The sequence below is a fragment of the Ammospiza nelsoni genome, chromosome 5 (genome assembly GCF_027579445.1).
Source record: "Ammospiza nelsoni isolate bAmmNel1 chromosome 5, bAmmNel1.pri, whole genome shotgun sequence".
Lineage (NCBI taxonomy): Eukaryota > Metazoa > Chordata > Aves > Passeriformes > Passerellidae > Ammospiza > Ammospiza nelsoni.
This window is the reverse complement of record NC_080637.1, coordinates 39,176,365-39,189,617: the sequence shown is the minus strand read 5'-3', so window position 1 is coordinate 39,189,617 and position 13,253 is coordinate 39,176,365. Positions and strand designations below refer to the sequence as shown.

General features: G+C 40.6%; 1 protein-coding gene across 1 annotated transcript in view; it reads right to left on the bottom strand.

Moving 5' to 3' along the window:
* Positions 1–13,253, bottom strand: part of OTOGL (otogelin like) — a 91,602-nt gene that overhangs the window by 18,242 nt on the left and 60,107 nt on the right. The window contains exons 36-42 of the mRNA XM_059472559.1: positions 9,947–12,759; positions 9,100–9,277; positions 8,077–8,219; positions 7,403–7,426; positions 7,172–7,264; positions 6,362–6,551; positions 292–506 (exon numbers count right to left, since the gene is read on the bottom strand). Coding sequence (XP_059328542.1) covers positions 292–506; positions 6,362–6,551; positions 7,172–7,264; positions 7,403–7,426; positions 8,077–8,219; positions 9,100–9,277; positions 9,947–12,759 — 3,656 coding nt within the window. The remainder of the gene's footprint in view (positions 1–291; positions 507–6,361; positions 6,552–7,171; positions 7,265–7,402; positions 7,427–8,076; positions 8,220–9,099; positions 9,278–9,946; positions 12,760–13,253) is intronic.

Below are 13,253 nucleotides of genomic sequence, written 5' to 3'. Positions count from 1 at the left end.
AGCATTTAATAAAAATAACATCTCTAGAACATGTTTATCTTGACATGATAATCCAGTGTGTCCCCTTTGAAAAATGCCCATTAAGTAATTTCAAAAAACAGCATAATAGCACAGGGATCAAAATAAATGTGTGTTTTCAATGGACAACATGGCATTTCAATGGACCCATTCCACTGTAAAATTATAAAAATAAGCAAAACATTAAAAATGTGCATGTACCAGTCACTCTTTTCTTAATTATACAGCTATTACATGAGTTGGTCCTGCAGTTTTTCTGATCCTCATACTCACTTTCTTATGACAAGGGATGAAAATGCTTCTGTTTAACAGTTCCATACAGTATGTGCAGTTATCTTCAGTACAGTTTCTTACTGGCCTCCTAGTTGTTACATCAAGTGATTTCTCAATTTCCCAGCTCTTAATGAACATTTCAATTTCCTCCATATTTGTAATTATGGTCATGTTTTGCATTTTCAGGTCATCACTAGGATCTCCATTACACACCCCTGGGGACAGAGCATCGTATTCAAAAATTCACAAACATTCCTTCATTCTGGAAAGAAAAACTACCTGATCAATTATGATCAACACTGCACCAGGTGACCTGTGAAACTCAGTCACCTGAGTAAATAAATTAAAGGAGCTGTATGTCCACTGTAGTTCCAACCTCCTGCTTGTGATTTTCGTTCTCAGCTCAATGGCTTGCTAAAACAAGTAGAACTCATTTTACCTTTCACAACAATTAACTTTTGAGAAAAACTGCTACCAAAATGTGCTGTTGAGTGTATCAAATTCACTGACATGGTGCTAGATTCTGATCTCATTCTACTGAATGGCAGTCAGCTCCTTGGCAGTAATAGTAGATGGTTTTGAGATAAATTGCTCATCACCAATGATTTCACACTGTATTGAGATTTAATTGAACATTCTAAATGAAAGAAGTTATTAAAAGAATCTTTTGATGAACAAATTGCATTATCTAGAGAAAATATTGTTCTTACTGAAGTTATTAATACAAAGCCACTGTAAAAAAACTGTAGTAGTGTGTTTGTTAAGTTTATTGTATAGCTCTCCCATTTTGTATTGTTCCCCGCTATGTTTGCAAATGGTTCTGCCCTCCCCAGTTTTCCCGCCATTGGCATAAGTTTTCAGTTGAGTTATATAATTCCTCCTCCCCCTTATTCCCTTATTTGTAGACTCTCTCTCCTCCCTGAGCCCAGTCAATCACCCCCCACTCCTCCCAACTTTCCAGAATCTTCTCCTCTCTGGGGGTTGTGGTTGGCTGTGGTCCCGGGGCCCCTCCTTTACTTTGTATTTATTGGTTTCCCTTTTATGTCAATTATGTTAAGTTCATCCCTCCACCCTTCCTGATTGGTTCAATGTAAACCCCTCCTTGGTACACCCACCCCCTTTATAACCTCGTTTCACCCCCATTTCTTGGTCTCTCCTTGGGGTTCTTCCTTCGGATCCTTCCCCGGGGCCTCTCCTTGAATGTCATCTTGGCTCATTCATTAAACCGGTCTTAACCCCATCGAGAGTCCAGCTCCTTCTTTGCAGTTGCACTGGTGGTGAGACCGGTCCATAGTGCGAGCACAGCCCGAGGCCCTCAGACACCAAGGGGTGCTCGCACTGAATTGCAGCAGGGTGGCACTGAATTGCAGCAGGGTGTTGGCCTGCCCACTGCTAGCCGGACACTGACCATTCCAGGCCAGATACACCCTCGCTGCAAGTTGGCGCCCAACGCGGGGCCCTGAGTGGACTGCTGGACGTCTGGACGCCAGGTCACTGGACCCCACGGACCAGATTTACAAATCCTTTTGGCTGCCAGCTACTCCTGGTAGTAGCAGACCCCGTTCTAGGGGTAGCACTCCTAGGAGACCAGAAGCCACAACTCCAGGCATCTAAGGAGGGCTTCTGCAACTGTGACCACCCCCCCGAGTTTTCGTTGGCAACGCCGCTGGAGCAGGTAAGCCCTGGCCCTGAGCTGAGGACTCTCAGGGCTTCCCCCCTGTCTTTTTAACTTCCCCTAGGAGTTCATGCCCTGCTTTGGGGACCGCTCCCAACCCTTTTTCCTTTGAGGGCTGATACCCAGGTCTTCCAGGGACAGTCCTCACCCCCTATCGTTTTTTGCTTTCTCTTCCCTGTGAGGTCTGTATCCCCAGACTTGGGGCCAGATCCCACCACCCAAAAGTCCTTTATTTCCCCTTGTTGAAACCCCAGACTTGGGGACAGCGGGGGGAGCAGGGGTCCGGCGGTGTGTCTTCTTGTTTTAGTTCTCGTTCCCCTTGGGCGGGTTGAGTTTCCATCAAGGGTTTTTGCTCCTCCTAAGGCAACCTTGCTTTGAGGTACCTTAGGAGTAACCATGGGTGCTGGTCTGAGCAAATTCCAGAAAGGAGTTTTTTATGTTATTAAAGGTTTATTGCTTGGGGGAGGGTTTGCTGCCCCCAAGAAAGAATTAAAGTTGTTGGTTAAGTGGACTTTTTCGCATTTTCCTGAAGTCACCCCAGTACTTGTAAAAGAGTCACAGTTTTGGGCAGCCGTTGTGGCAAAATTAGATAGTGAAGTCAATTCCGGGGAGACACATTTATCTACTGTGGCGTATTGGGTGGGCAAAGTGCTAACCACACTGCGCCCACCTGGGAATTTGAGGAAAAGCCCATCTCGTTTCGGTTTGCTCCCCAGTTCTCCTGGTTCGTGTGTTCCTACCCCCCATTCCTCTCCCTCTTCCCTTCGGCAGGAGCCCTCTCGAGGGATCCTTAAGGCCAGCAAGAAGCAGGGGGTCCACCCTGCCCCTGCTCCCTCACAACTGGCTTGGCCTCCCCCTCCGAAGAGCCCTGGCCAAGCTCTTCAGAGCTCTCTTCCCGATCCTCCTGTACCTCCTCTCCCCAAGTCCCCGGTTGTAAACCCTAAAGTTGTAAGGTTTACTGAAGTTCCTCAAGATGGCTCCCAAGGAGTCCAAAATGGCAGAGACCGCATGGTCTTTCCCGCCTTTGCTCCTTCTTCTACCCTGAATCCCTTTCTCCCTAAAGCCAAACGCTTCCTTTCCCATGACCCGTCCTCTTTTCCCATAGTTCCACTCTCGGTTCCTCCCTCTGTTCTACCCTTTTCTCCACTCTTGGTTCCTCCCTCAGCTCCTCCCCTCGCCCCACCCACAGTTCCACCCTCCATCGACTCCTCCCATGTCCCACCTCCTTATTCCACTCCACCTCCTAACTCCACCTTGGAGGTGGAGAAAAATGAGTCACCACGCCCCTGCTGGTGCCCCACCCAGAGACCAAGCCCCGCCTCAACCTCCTCCAATTCTGGTTCCCACGCTCCCCCTTCCGGTTCCCACGCTTCGTGTTCCGGGGGGAGGGGGGGGGGGGGAAGTGGATGACCGGAAGCTGGGACAGGTGCCTTTATTGGAAGCCGCCCTGGTCACTTACCACCTCAGCGGGGAGGGGAGTGCTCAGGCCCAATGGGTGGCTATCACCCAGGCCCGGATCAAGGAACTGTGCAAGGCCCAGAGGGAGTACTCCCGGGAATCTGAATATTTCCGGGGGCTCCTTCGGCCGGTCCTTGCACAGGGAGATCTGGTGCCCGCGGAACTGAGGGCTTTCTTCTCCAGCCTTTTAGGCCTGATGGAATTCAGGGTCTGGGTGGGAGAATGGAGGAGGGAGATTGTGGAGGTTCTCCCAATACTTTGGGGGAATCACTCCACATCTCATGACACCGAGGGCTTGGTGATCTCAGAAGACCATCTAGTGGGCACCGGGCAGTGGGCAAGCGGAGCAGCTCAGGCCAAGGCATTGTTTACTGTACAGCTAGTTGAAACAGGGAAGGCTGCGGAACACGCTTTTTACAAACTAGAAACAACCACCTCCCACACGGAAGAGGAAGACATCAGGCAGGGCACGCAGGAAACTTACCTGGCGTTCATGGAAAGGTTGTACAGATTCGTCGAGGCGCAGGTTCCGGGGCAGAGGGAGAGAGAGGAGATGTTGAGACAGATGGCCTACTACAACGCCAACACGGCGTGTAGGCAGGCCATCCGAACTCTCCCTCGAAACCCCCGGCCAACAGTGGAGCAAATTATTGAAGTGTGCGCCAGGGAGGTTCCACTACAAGACCCGAAAGCGCGCCCTAAGAGAGCGTCCGTAGCCTTCGCGGAGTTCCCAATGCCTGAAGACCCTGAAGCCGAAGCTGCCGCCACTGCCGGACCAATGACACCAGGGTCTGGCAGAAGAACAGTGGCGACTCACCCTTGTCACCTTTGTGGCAAGGTAGGGCACTGGATGCCCCAGTGTCCTATGCGTCAAGATTATATGGAGTATAGGAAGAGGAGGGAAGAAAAAGAGAGGGAGCAAAAAAACTAGAATTAGAGCGCAGTCCCTCTCTGCGCGTGGACAAAAGTGTGGCGGGCATATTAACATCCAGTGGGGAGGGAGGAGAGAAGGGAGAGCCGCCACACGCCTTACCTGACTTGTCTTTTCTAATAACGGACTTGACGCACACCTGTGGTATTCAGCCCCAACCTGCACTTAACACCTTGTTCTCTGCTTCCCCATACAGGCTGCAACTCACTAGGGATCTACATCTCCCCAGTAGTGATTTACAGCTGGTGTCTGTCGACCTCCAACATCCCAACATTCATTGTCTACCTGAATTCATTATTCTATTGATACATAAATTAAAATACATGATCTCTTTAAGCATATTACAAGTGAGTAATGCCAAAATTTAATCTTCATACTAGTTTTACATCTCAGGAACTGATCAGGCAAAGTTCCTCTTTTGTTTCCACTTTCCTTCTGCACTGTTAAACATACCCTAAGACCTTGCCCTCCTGTTTCCAGCCCTGCAGTCTGATGCTCTCCAGGGTCCTTTGTTAGAACTGGACTAGCTTGGTGTGGCAGGCTATTATTCTTTCAGACAGCATAGAGAAATACCGAAGATGGCACTTAAATAACAAGTGGTTTACAGTAGCACCACTTTCCTGTATTCTTAGCTCTTCTGCTTCTTGCTGCAAATCACAAACTGCTGGCAGTAGAGCTTGTAAGGCCATGCTGCAGAACTGCAGAATCAATATAGCTTTAAAAATAAAGCTAATTTACCACACAGTCCCACAGCTTTTTCTGGTATGAGAGGAAGAGGATTGCAGAATCCCAGACAGGGACAAACAGTAGAGGACAGGAAAGAAGCACTAAAGAAAACTTCCAACTTTACTGCAAAATATCAGGTAGTAAAACAGTATTTTAAGCTAAGTTTGGATTTGTCTGCATAGCCTTCCTCTTTTTGTCTTCTCATGACACAAAGAGGAACTATTCTATAATTCTTTCGACATTTGCTCTCGTCTTGTCCCATTCGTTCAGAATGCATAGAGAAGATGGCATGATACTGGGAAAAGATGCAGGGCCAGCCTTGACCTTCTCTCAGTAGATTTAGGAGAAGTTTCCCTTTGTTCAAGCAGAAGACAGCAATTGATTTTAAAGTCTTGGTTTGTTTATGCTTATGCTTAAAGCATATCTGAATTGCTTTGCTCGCTTTTAAAACTAAAAGCAGTTTAAAAGATTATAAGAAGTTAATTTCCCTTTTTAATATGAAGGGTTTGTAAAATTACAAACCACTACAAAATGAAAATTTATTATAAAATTAATTTTTAATCACCTTATACTTTTATATATTTACTTGTACTTTTTCATATTATTCCTTCTTTTATATACTTCCTTATACTTTTCCATATTATTTCTCCTGGCAAAGTGATAAAAAGGCTTCAGGGAAGCTTGAAACATACTACATTTGCTATGATTGTAATTCAAGACTGAGACACCCCAGCACAGTTTTGGACCTTAGACTCAGCCTCAAGAGGTCCAAAATCAGATTCTTAATTTACTGTCCTCACAAGACTTGGACCCTTCCCAAGGTACAACTTTTGTCAGTATTTTCATAGCAATAAGCTGCCACTGCTAACATCAGACTTGTCTCCATATTCACTGAAATATACTATCACTACCTGAATTTCTTTAGCATCCACTTCTTCACTAAAAGTTGTCTTTTTATTTATTTGGCTTCAGCAAAACTCTTAAAACAGGCAAAAATAAGTAAAAGAAACCAGTAATTTTTTTAAGGTTATTTGGATACAATGTGCTGATCACTACTTGTTCTGGAAAGTACTTTATTAGCACACAGTGCTTTCAAACAGAAGATTAATTTATTATTAATTAATTAATAGTATTTCTCAGGCTCTCACATAGGATTGTCAGCATAGTTAATGAGGGTCACATCAAGAGCTATAGGGACACCTGGTCACAGACACAAAGGGGAGTTGCAAATTTCAATTGGGAAGTTATTGAATAAGAAAAAATTGCCACCATGGCCTCACCACAAAGTCCTTCTGTCTTCCTCGTTGTGTTAGGGTGCAATCCATACTGTATATCTATGATGCCTGTAACGTGAGCCCACTTGATGCTAATCCCACCTGGGGTATTAACCACATACATTGCACCAGTATCCTGAACATTCAGTCCTTCTCTTGAAAATGGTAATGGTTGAATTTCAGAATCTACAACTACCTAAAAGAAACCAAACACATTTTAGAGATAAAGCCAGATTGCAATGATGTATTTTATATGTATTTCCATTTTATAACAAAATACTATTTTCACAGCCTCTCCCACATAAAACAGTCACGGTGCTTAGAGAGCTTAACACTCCTGCCACTTCCAAAAACTGCAAATGAAGTAGGCATGAGGAAAAAAAAATCTTTTGTAATTAGTGAAAGAATAAATCTTATTTATCACATATCATATGATGAAAGAAAACCTCATTCCAATTATTGAAAGTCATCTGTTGTGACTTGTTACTGACTAGCAAGGAAAGTAGCTTAAGTATTTATCACCTCTAGGGTTCTAGGGTTTCTGGAAATATAGTCTCAGGCATAACTGCTTTTGTAGCTTCATTAAAATCTCAGAAGAGCTTTAAAGTGACATGCAAAAATGACATTTAAGTGAAGCATGGTACCAGAAATGTAAATTGTTTTGCCGCTGGTACACCATGAATTATCGGGAATCTAATCTAAAAAAGTAATCCTAATCCTGTAGTGTTTTATTTTAAATCTGAGTTATCACATTCTACAACAGAAGAGCTTTCCAGCTATTTTTTAAGCATACACACACTGCTGATAGATACTTACTTTTCTTGCTAAACGATTGATAAGTATTTGACAAGTGTGCGTTGTGACATTTAATTTCTTAAAACAGAGTCCTGAAGTGTTTGCAGGTGGCACCTTGAAAGAAAAGTGAAAATAAAATTTAGTTATTATTATTTTTCTAATTCTGTAGCAGTGCTATTGGAATTTTCTATATTAATTAACTATGTTTTATATTAATGCATTTTAAAATCAGCTAAATAAGCAAGTACTTACTAGTTTTCTTATTGAATTTGCACTCTGGAAAATATTAAAAATAAATTAGAAGTTCAATAATAATCAGCAGCATTTTTATTTACAAAAATAAATTACCTTTTTCTTTGTCTTTAATGTTCTTCTACAAATCAGCTAAATAATTAAACTAATATATTTTATTATAAATAATAAAAAATACACACTTTTCAGCTAATTTAGTGCATATGCAGAAAAGTTCTTTCAAATTACATTTCTTATAAAACTAAAGTTAGAACTAAAACTGCAGACTTCTAAAGCTCATCTGCATGTGTTCTGCATTCCCACCTCTAGATTGCAACCAGGAAATGAGAGCAATTTAATAGAAAACATCTAAAATAAGGGAAGACTGTTGCCTTTAACTATTTCCTCCTGAAAGGAGACATGCATTGAGAAGTTACATCACCTCTGATAATTCAAAAGGAATCTACATTTAAATTTCCTTAGAACATAAAAATTACTATTTAAGTCAATATAAAATTCTTTTATCTAGACAGAATTATTAAGCATGCTTCTTGAAAATTAAATAACTTGGTATTTAACTGAGTGTGGCTTTTCTTTATAAGTTTTAATTGACGTATTTTTGCATAATTTCAAACCTGTAACACAAAGAAATTCAAGGAACAATTATAATTATTGCATGAATGCAAGAACCTTACCTGATTAGCAGGACATTTTTCAATGTGAGCAACAATAATTTCTCCTGGTAACTTGACTAAAACATAGGAAGCCATATTACAGAGGGCTATGTTGTTTCCATCAAATGTAATAACGCTCAGTTCTGACAGTACAGAACACTGACCTAAAAAAGAACTGTCATTTAATGAGGTTACCACAAAACTGAATACAGAGTATTTCTAAAAACTTTCGGTTCTAGCATTATTTGCTTTTGCACATACATTCATAGATAGATAGACAGATGCCCTTGTTCTGCAGACAAGATACTGAGCCATAAGCCTAATTAAGTGTTTAGTTTACTCAGTGGAAATGCCTTAAGCTGCTTCAGTGTGCCCAGGGTATGGAAAATTTTTTAAATTGGTGACAATTTTTACTTAAATCAATGTTTTACAGGCCAGGTTAATGAATCTGCACAATGTGAGATAAAAATATATGCATAAATATATATCTATTTTTGAGATACTGACAAGGAACTTATCTGCCTTATCTTGAAAAAATTATAAAGTGCAATATTGATTTCATTGATTCTGCAAGGTTTTCAATATGACTTCTCTTTAGCCTTTTTTTTCCCTTGGAAGGCTCATCCGCCAGTTTCTGCAGTGTCTAAGCATGAATAAAAACTGCAATTAGAGATAAACGAAATATGGGGTTCTGTCTTTCAGAAAAGCTTGTATTTAATTTATTTTTCTTCATAAAATGTTTAAATCCTAATATTTCTACTGAGAAAAATTCTGAAAAGTCTTAGCTGAAAAATACTGGTGTTCATGCTGGAGATGTCATTTCACTGTTTCCATTAAAAAGAAAAATATTTTCATTCTCCAGGATACCAATTCAAAGGTACCAAAATGTTCAGTATATTTCATTGTGCCTTGCTGATGAATAGCTCTTATTAATTAATTCCAATATTTAACCTCATATTCCCATTGTAATAACCCTTTAACCTATTACTTGACATTTACAGATCAAGGCACCATATTTTATTTAAAAATAAAAGAGAGACTTACAGGGACATTGCCATTCTGGACAACAGCTGTCAGTGTTAACTTGAACAGGCATTCCTCGAAAACCACAATCTGGCTTCTGCACATCCTTAGGGCAGTTCCTTGAAAGATTGTATAACATCCAAGCCGTATTCACACATACATACTGACTACATTTGTCAACAGGTTCAAGGTATCTTGGCTGTCATATAAGGAAAAAACAACTAGAGTCAATTTTAACTTCATTGGTCTTATCAAGTCCAAGCCATGACTTGTCCACCCCCCAGCTCTCAGAAAAAATAAGCACATCTACCTGCCCCTCATCAGGTATTTTGGAATGATTTGCATTTGTGTGGTTGTAACCAGTGACAATGGTGCACACCCACATTTTTCCATCCAGTTTTAGTGGAATACTCTATGTAAAGCATTATGCATTGGAAGTACATGTTATAATTAGTTAAAATCTGAAGCATTTTAAGAAACATAAAATCATGCATTCCCATAATTTTAAACTCTATGACAAAGAAACAAGTGGAAGAAGGGAAAACGGGGTAAGATTACTCAGAAACATCAAAATTCCAAGGATTGTGGCTTTTTCAGCACCTCAGAAATATATTTAGCTATCTAGAAAACTCATATATCTTCAAAGAATTTTTTTCAGAGCAATATATCCAACTTACAGGATGTACCAAGGCAGTGTAAGAGCAGCAACAAAACTATCCTCTAAGAATAACTGAGAATTTTTATACAAGTAAATTAAATAGAAAATATGAACTGATTTAAATCTTGGGTATTACATATGTAGAATAACAGAATGGACTGAAAAGAAATATATATGTTAACATACAGGGGAAAGTAAGAGTGATCATACCACACACTCAGAGGATGTAGATATCAGTGTGTGCATCATCGTGCCAAAGTAAGCCTTGTCATCTACAGCCGTCGTCTCTGATGAGGAAGGCAGAGCCATTCCACCACTAGAAAGAGACAAATCTAGTATAGCTCTGGTTTGCAACTCTGTGGCCTCTGTTACACTAAAATAAGGCGTAATGGGCTTCTGTGTTGGGATTTTGGACCTATCTGATGTCACTACATCCAGGACTCCAGAAATAGAGATATTTTTGACTGAGGTTGTATTTCTTGAAAAAAGCAGACTCTGAAGTGTGGTTACTGGCAAATAAGGTGGGGAGGATTTGTCAGTTGTGGTTGTAGCATTTGTCTTGGTCGCATTTTTTTGCTCATGTGACATCTGACCATCTTCTGAAATATCCACAGTGTTTTCAAATGAAGTTGTATATTTAATTTCTGATGCTATGTATGAGGTACTCTTCATCTGTGATAGTGGATTTGTAGTACCAGTTGTTTTCATTATATTAATCTTTGGAGTTTCTCTAGTGCTCTGTGAAGCTTGAGTTACTGCAGTTGTAAATAAAGATTTGTGTGTTTCTATGGTGGTAGGAACTGAAGCTGAAGCCATGTAAAAATCCAAATTGACAACAAAAGAATCAGCAGTTTTAGTAGTAATCCTTGAGGCCAGGGTGGTGGTCCCTGAAGTAACTAATAAACTGGCTGAAGAGCTAGGTAGCATTTTTGCATAAATATGAGGTGCTTTTGAGGATGTAGCATTCACTGTTGTGTTCCTGATCATTGGTGTAGTGGATTGAGCGATGATTCCAGCTGGTATGGCTGATATTGTTCCTTCTTCTCCTGAAGAACTTACCGAAGAACTCTGCTTTCCTAGAGAAACATTAGAGATATGAGTGGTCTTAGGAGGAGGTGAAGGCATAGAGGGCTGGCTTTCTAAACTGATTTCAGAGGTGTTAGGTGTTAGTAAAGAGGGCATTACAATGGATGTTTTTAGTGCTGCTGAAAAGTTGGTAGAGAGACTTATTTTTAAAGTGAATTTAGAAAAATCCACAGAAGTTGCAAGATCTATAATTGGAATTTTTGAAGTTCCTTGTGTATCTAGAGACGGAACTGATGCTTGGGTAGCACTTATATTTTGTGTTAGTGGGGATGTGCTACTAACTGTGGGAATCAATGAAGAACTTGTAGTCTGAGATGTCACATAAGATGGCTCTGATGTTGATAACAAGGTTGTAAGTAAAGATAATGGCCTTGTAAAAGAAGGATTTTTGGAAATGGAAGTACCTGAACTTTGAGCCACAGGGTCAGTTTTCAATTCTGTATCTGAACTTTTTGGGTACTCTGTAAGTTCTGAAGTGGGTGTAGAATTTAGAGGTAATACCAATGTCTTGAGAGGGAAGGCTGAAGATGTAACAGATTTCTTTGACTTTTTAGAAATAAATGATAATGAAAAGAGATCAGTGTGCATTATTTGCTTATTTTCTGTTGAGGTTTTACTCACTACAGACCTATCAAAGATTGTTGAATTGATTAGAGGAGTGGAGGCACTAGAAGGTACTGTATAAAAACTTTCGGAGGCAAGAGTGGCACCTGGCATAGCTTTGGGCTTCAGGGAGGTATACATAGAATGGACTGGTGTAGATACTGTGCATGTTGCAGCACTTGAAGTGTTTTTAGGGATTTGAGAAACAACTTGAGGTGAAGATACAGTCATTATTGGCAGAGCAGCAGAAATACTGCCCTTTTTTAATGGAGATGTCTGCTCTGGAACAGTTGTTGAAGTTTGCACTGAAGATGAAAGAGACTTTGGAGGAAAACTGGTTGAAGAGCTAACATTTAATGATATCAGAGAAGTTTTAGACAAAGGTTTTGCTGTTTTGAAATATGAAACTGTGATTAATTGAGGAACACTTGTCTCAGAGCTAGAAAATCTAGTAGTCGTAGGAATTTGAGGAGCAGCTGAAGTCAGTGCAGAACTGGGTGTTGGGTACACTGCAGTTTGATTAATGCCAGACCTAGTTCTAACAGGTAGAGTAGATATAGGAGAAGTAGACGTTCTTAGTGTCAGTCGTGGATCTAGAAGAAATACAGGTCTTGTGAAAGTTTCTCTGTCAGCCCCCAAGGCAGACAAAGACACTTCAGAGTGTGTTTCTGCTCCCTTAGAATGACTTACTGAAGGACTCCTACTCTTCCCAATCCCTGCAGGCAGCTCAGAAGTGACCAAAGATATCTTGGAGGCTAGAGTTGTTAGTGCTGAGGAAAGTCGAACTGTTCCTAGCTGAGTGGTTGATGTTTCGAGTGAAAATGGAACTACCACTAGGGAAGTGGGTGTTAATAATGCAGAATGTGCTGGAACAAGACTTGCACTGAGCAGGGTTGTTTGAGTTGTTATTGTAATGGGTAAAGTTATAGATGCATTAGAGCAGTCAGTACATGATGTGACTGCTGAGCCTTGGAAAAGAATTGGAAAATCTGTTGAAGGGATGGGTTTGGAAAGGACAGTAGGGCGGGCTGTGCTGTGAAGTACATCAGAAGGCTCCACTGTACTTGGTAATGAAAATGTTGAATAGGTGGCTGCATTAGAAGCTTCCAATGAATAAAAGTCTGTAATGGACTGTGCTGACATATTCATTCCCCTTGAAGCTGCATTTGCATTTATGGTTATTTTGTCTGTCACACCGATGAGAGTTGATTTATTCCTTGAAGTAACAAATACAGGGAGTGTCTGAGGAAATCTCTCTGTGGTAGGACCCATGTGAGAGGTTATCAGTGAAGGCTTCAGTCCAAAGTCTGATTCTGTAGGTGTCACAGGTATGCCTAAAAGGAGAAATGTGTGTTTAAATGTCCTTTATGGATTATTAGTAAAGAAAAATAGCAAATCCATCTCTACTCAAGTCCCATTTAAATATTAACAAATCAGATCTTGCCAATGGTTCCAGGTCATCTGATGACTGAGGAACTCAGCAGATGTTTTCTAAATGTTTTCTGATTTTCTCTGCAAATGAAGTAGTTAATTTTTTATATTGGTGAAAATCTTTATTTTGCAGAGCAATTTTGAATAAACAAGCCAATTCCAGGGAAAATCAGTAAATCCAAAATAGTAAAATATTTGAAATAAGTACGTTACATCCTTAGAAGGTACTATACGAGACAACTTTGTACCAGCAAATATCAAGGATAACATATTTAATTCAAAATTTGTACAATCAGATACAGTATTAAAACTAAATTTTAATATTAAAATAATACTCTATCCCATGGAATAAGGAAATAATATTATACCTTTACACACCAGAAATTATGAAATAGGT